General features: G+C 38.5%; 1 protein-coding gene across 1 annotated transcript in view; it reads right to left on the reverse strand.

Moving 5' to 3' along the window:
* Positions 1 to 5,659, reverse strand: part of coro6 (coronin 6) — a 13,201-nt gene extending 7,542 nt beyond the window's left edge. The window contains exons 1-2 of the mRNA XM_087807591.1: positions 5,522 to 5,659; positions 3,440 to 3,639 (exon numbers count right to left, since the gene is read on the reverse strand). Coding sequence (XP_087663717.1) covers positions 3,440 to 3,637 — 198 coding nt within the window. The 5' untranslated portion in view covers positions 3,638 to 3,639; positions 5,522 to 5,659. The remainder of the gene's footprint in view (positions 1 to 3,439; positions 3,640 to 5,521) is intronic.
* Between the last annotated feature and the right edge of the window lie 625 nt (positions 5,660 to 6,284).

Genomic DNA, 6,284 nt, shown 5'->3' on the forward strand with positions numbered 1-6,284 from the left:
GAACCAGAATTTTAAATTGATCCTGAAAGAAACTGGCAGCCAGTGAAGAGTTTGAAGGAGAAATGTGAGTTCTTCTACTAGAGCGGCTCAGAATTCTGGCTGCAGAGTTTTGTATGAACTGCAGGCGAGACGATCCTTCTTGTTTAGACGTCAAAATAAACTGTTACAATAGTGTAAACGACACAAACGCATAGATTATAAGATCCAGATCATGTCGTGGCATCATTTTCCTAAGTTTAGAGATTTTTCTCAGTTGAAGGAAACAGTTTCTGGTCAGTTTTCTTCAGTGTTGAACAAGAGACATGTCTTTGTCAAATACAACACCCAGGTCTCTCAGGCTCAGACTGACCTAAGTTTCCTAAGTACTAACTCAACCCTGGAACCTTATCTTCAGGGGCTCAGTTGGATCAAATCAACAATAAAATACAGATAAAATAAACCATTCAAATAACTACCATGAACTAAAACAACACTTCAAAGCCATAAAAGTAGTTTTTGAGTCAATAGAAAACATAGTTTTGTTCAATATTGATATAGTATATTAAAGTACATCGACATTTTCTCGCACCTCGTACGTAGGGCAGATAAAATCGCCGCGTCATCGTTGTGACGGAGGAAACCTGAGGACGACACCCGACTCTTGACCCGGTTTGATTTATGACACGTATGTTCGGGTCCGAGACCCTCCAGGACCAGCCAGACTCTGAGTCATGAACAGGTAAGACACCTGAAACCCGCTCGCACTCGTAGCTTATCGACCCACACTCTTGACACAAGACACACACACAAACACACACACACTCACACACACTCACACACACACACACACACACACACTCACACTCACACACCCACACACACACACACACACTCACACACCAGTGGGTATAAATAGCGGTGACGAGGTGTTGAAAGGGCAGTTTTTCTCTGGTGGCCCTTCGGGGACTCGGCGTGGGGGAGTTAGAAGACGCGAGTATTAATAGTCGCTCTGTTCCATATGACTCCAGCATTTCATCACGTCCATGTCTGACATTATACAAGTGCTCATGAGCGCCACCACCAGTCACTTTGGTGCGACGGTGAAAGTCTACCGACTCATTTCTGAGACATTAAAATCAATTATTCTGCTTATAAATGAGGATAAATGTCATTTAATGTTCCACAAATCAGCAGTTTAGGAACTTATAATTCCCCAAACATGACAAAACGAACTTTATGTAAGTGATAAAATGAATAGTTTTTAGTTCAAACTTATTTTAACACAACTTTTGATGAACATGAACAGATGAATCTTGTCTGACCATTTTATATATATATATATATATATATATATATATATAAAATAAAACGTCCTTTTAGAGTATTATTAAATCTGCATTCATGTCATTTTGTAATATTTATTATAATACGAATAAAAAAACGATTATGTCTGACATAAACTATTATTTTAAGTTTTAAAACGAGAACAAATACCTGTTTTGTTTCTTCTCATGATCAAGATCTTTAAAACATTTATATTTGTTTTTGTGAGTAAGATGCTAACGTCCAGCTAGCTAGCATGTTAGGTAGCAGGTGTCAGTGCATCCCCTTAAAGTGTCCCCATGGAAACAAAATAAATTGTTTTATTTTACCTACATTCTAAATTCATTTTTTTTATTTCGATTCAACTATTATATCTATTAATATTAATATATCTATTTATATAATTTATGCAGGATTATTAATAATTATTTAAAAAAAAACGTTTTTTAACATATTCCAGATTTCAATTAAACTCGACGACTATCGACTCTGTTCCTAAACGACTTATTTCTTGAGCGTGAGTCGAACAAGAATCTGGACCTGGTGAGTACATTTGAAACATCCAGGGTCGGTGGAATTATGTGACCTCAGGACGCCTCAGGACGCCTCAGGACGCCGCTGCCCACCAGGACGGCCGAAGAAACATTCGCTGCCGATCTGGTCGGTTATGTCATCAGTCTTCGGCTGCGGCTAATTTGGGGAAAATGTTAAAGATATTTTTCTGTCTGAACAACCTTGGAAATGACAAATGACAGATTTTCTTTTTTCTATTTGTAGCTTCCGAATTTTGTCTCGTTAAAACTTTGCAATTATTTAATTAGTAAAGTATTAAATAAGTGTATATTTACAACAACCAGCTATTTATTGACTTTTCCTTTTTTTTAATTTTTACTCTGAACGAAAAAAGTTCATCCACTAGTCTTTTTATTACCAAAACAATAAGGTTGTTGTCTATATAAATAGATTAAATCTATAATATAGCATCAACGGTTAGCATCAACAGCTACCATCGATAGCTACTGTTACTAGCTAGCATCAGAAAGTAGCATCAACAGCTAGAAAAAATGTTAGTAGCAACAGCTAACATCAACATCTAGCATCGGCAGCAAATAAAACAAACAGTTAGCCTAAAAAAAGAAAAGCCCCAAAAGCGAAATAAGTTAGCATCAACAGCTAGTATCAACTGCAAGCGTCAACCGCTAGAATCATTAGCTACCATCAACAGGTAGCATCAACTGCTGGAAAAAAAGTTTGCATCAACAGCTAATATCAACAGGTAACATTAACATCTAGCATCAGCGGCTAGAAAAAAAACAGTTAGAATCAACAGCAACAAAAAAAACTGTTAGCATCAAGAGCTAGAAAATAAAGTTAGCATCAACTGCTAATATCAACAGGTAACATTAACATCTAGCATCAGCTACTAGAAAAAAACAGTTAGCATCAACAGCAACAAAAAAAAGTTTGTATCAACAGCTACTATCAACAGTTAGCATCAACAGCTAGAAAAAAAATGTAGCATCAGAAGGGCTAACATTAGCATCCATCATCAGCAGCAAAAAAAACCCTATGAGCCTAAAAAGCTAGCATCAACAGCTAAATAAGTTAGCGTCATCGTAACCGTCAGCGTTATCTCAACATCTAGCATTCACTGCTAAAAACGTTTTTATTCAATGCTAAAATAAATGTTGGCATCAACATCAGCAGCAAATAAAACAACAACATAAAGTTAGCCTTAAAAAAGTAGCATCAGCTAAATAAGTAAGCATCAACAGCTAACATCCATATCTAGCATCCACTGCTAAAATGAAGGGTTTTTAATCCATAGCTAGAAAAAAAATGTTTGCCTCAACAGCTAACATCAACAGATAAAAATAAGTTTTGCATCAGCAGCTAATATCAACAGCTAACATCGACATCTAGCATTGGCCGGAAAAAGGAACAGTTAGCCTTTATAGCTAGCATCAACAGCTAAATCATTTATCATCAACATATACAATCAATTGTTAAAAATAATGTTTGCATAAACAGCAAAAAAAAAAACAGTTAGCATCAACAGCTAGAAAGAAGTGTTAGCATCGACAGCTAGCATCGCATCACTCAATCATGATATCATTGTTCAGGTCCGGACACCGACCTTAGACACGGGCAGGACCAGGAAGGCTCCTCCACCGCTGGACTCCACGATGACCGCCAGGAACTTGGGGTTGACGGCGCAGAAGGAACTGTCCCACGTCACCTTGGAGACGCGGATGTCATCGTAGCCTTGATCCGCCTTCACCGACTGTCCGAAGACGTGGCGGAACTTGCTCTGCCGCACGATGCTGCGACTCATGGCTGTGAAGGTGGAAGATTTTTAAAGATCAGAGTCCCATCATGCACTGCAACAGTTGAATTCAATTAAATAGAAGATCAGGGGTCACAGGCTAGGGGGGGGAACCATAGGACGGACCTAGCATCGAGAACAAGAACCGAACAGGTGTTTAAAATCAGAATAAATCACATTTGAGCTCGTGGAGAAAAACAAGATGTTCCTGGCGGACCCGGGAACTCCGGTTGGCTCCCAGGAGCCGGATATTAATAGTCGATTGTCCCGATGATCCCCATGTGAGCGACGGGGAAGCGAGTGCGGAGATAAAAGCAGATGAAATGTGAACAGCAGCAGCTAAAGATAGTCTCAGATAATCCTTATCACAACGTCGGGAGTCAACAAGTCTTCACAGGAAAACTTCAGAGATGTTCGTATCTCATGTTCTTTTTTTAAACTTTTTTTTTAAAGTTTAAATCATCGCTCACAAGTGTTTTTTAAAGTATTTTTTCAATTACAACCACATCTCTGTTGCAGGGACTCTCTCTCTCTCTCAGATACCTGGGGGCAAGTGGCGAGGACACCCTGGAAAGGCTTCCAGTCCATTAAAAATACATTGATTTGAGGTAATTAAGAGTGTGAGGTTTTAGACGGTGGGAGGAAAGCGGAGCTCCTAGAGAAAAACACTGTACCTGGAGGAAATTGTGTTGTTTTAAACAATAGTAATATATAAAGTACATGTGACTTTAAATACACACTATTACATACATACACTTGTAAGTGTAATTTATATTATTTTTTAAATAATGCATGAAGATTTGATTGATGTTTTTCAGCAAAATACAGTAAATATGTCAAACTTTTCCTATGAACATTTAGTAATTAATCAACAATTATATATCGGGGGCCGCATCCCAGCTACTCGGGGCAAGAGGCAGAGCGACACAAACTCACACTTACAGATGATTTTAGTTCTCGATTAAACCTCTGCGTTGGTCCGTGCAGGGAGGAAACCGGAGCACCCGGAGTAAAGCCACATACAAGCAGATTTACGAATTGAAGATTCTTGATCAATAAACCTGTTATTATTAACTTATTATCAGTTAATAAAGTCATTTTTTTTCATATTTCTCTGTAATAAAAGAAAATCAAAAGTTTTCTTTTCTATGTCATGAGACACTTCAGTCGCTGTTATTCTAGTTTATAATATTATTTTAATTGAGTGTTTATATATTTGTATTTTAACGTTTAGGTCCGTTTTTAATGTCTCGAAATTTGACTAAAAACATACATGAATCCTTTATATTTGATTTAAATATATTGCCTAAGAAACTATTTTAATTTTTACATTAATACATATTAATGTTTAATTGTTTGTACACATGTCTTGATATTAATATTTAGTCTTGTTTGCGAGAATATGTTTACATTTTTTTACGTTTTATTTAGTGTTCAATGCAAAGATTGTCAAACTGTATTTTATTGTATATTATTCTATTCTTTTAATTTTATATTTTATATCCAAAACACCTGCTCGTTTCTTAAAAATCTTTTTAAAAACTAAGAAGCGAGAACTATGTGATCGACAGCGAGGGGGGGCCTAACCCCCTGTTGCGCCCTCGGTTGCGCCCTCAGCTCCGGCCCTGAGGGACGGAACCAGGGACCGACGCTTCCCTAATATAGTCATGACAAACTGAGGGTCCCACCCAGACCACCCCCGCCCCCCCCACACACACCCGCGCGACCCCCAAATAGTCCCAAGAAAAGAAAAGAAAAAAAAACTTCTATTGTAAGGTAAAGTTAAAAGTCGTGGTGTGTTCAGGTGCATCAGGGACACCGCGGCAGCTCCGGGGACAAGTGTCCGGACCTGAAGGGGCCCCACGCGGGAGACGCACTGCAGCAGTCGCTCACCTCAGGTTCCGGGGAGACCCCTCGTCCCTGGGTGGGTTTTATATTTTGCGGGGTTCTGGCGGTGTCGACTGGGTTTTGTCCCGGATCGTATTCCAGACGTTCTGAACGCGTCCTGGACCACGAGCGCGTGAATGACTGGACGGAAAGAGACGGAACCGGGACCAGGCGGCGGAGAAGAGGAGGGAGGGAGGGAGGGAGGGAGGGAGGGAGGGAGGGAAGAAGGGAGGAGGAGGAGATGCGTGGATCTATTTTGGACGTCAGTGCGGGAAACGTCAGGGGAGACCGTGGGGGGAGTTAAAGTCCGGGGGGCGTCACTGGAGACTGACAGGTGAAGGTGATGCGTTCAGGAGCATCAAAGTAAATACAAATAACAATAGATATAAATAAATACGTTTCTTACCTTTTATTATTAATAACTATTTTTTTTAGAAATTATGGTTTTGTAGGTTTTTTTTAATTTACATTTTGATATTTATCATTGAATAATAAACATGTTATTTTAACAAACTTATGGATCACATGAAGTCAGTCTAGAAAATTAATACATGAAAAAATGAAGTCGAAAGAAAAAATAAAATGATGACTCGTCAGAAAAAAAACAAACCCAAATGAAACACCAAAAAATAAAATAAAAATAAGTTTCAAGTGGTGACTCGTCAGAAAAAAGGGAAAAAAACAAACAAACCGTCGAGTCATGATCTAAATTATATTTAAAAAAAATAATAATAAAAAAAAACAACACAAAAGATTGAGCCTAAAACGT

The sequence above is a fragment of the Callionymus lyra genome, chromosome 14, assembly GCF_982586985.1.
Source record: "Callionymus lyra chromosome 14, fCalLyr1.hap1.1, whole genome shotgun sequence".
NCBI classification, from domain to species: Eukaryota; Metazoa; Chordata; class Actinopteri; order Syngnathiformes; family Callionymidae; genus Callionymus; species Callionymus lyra.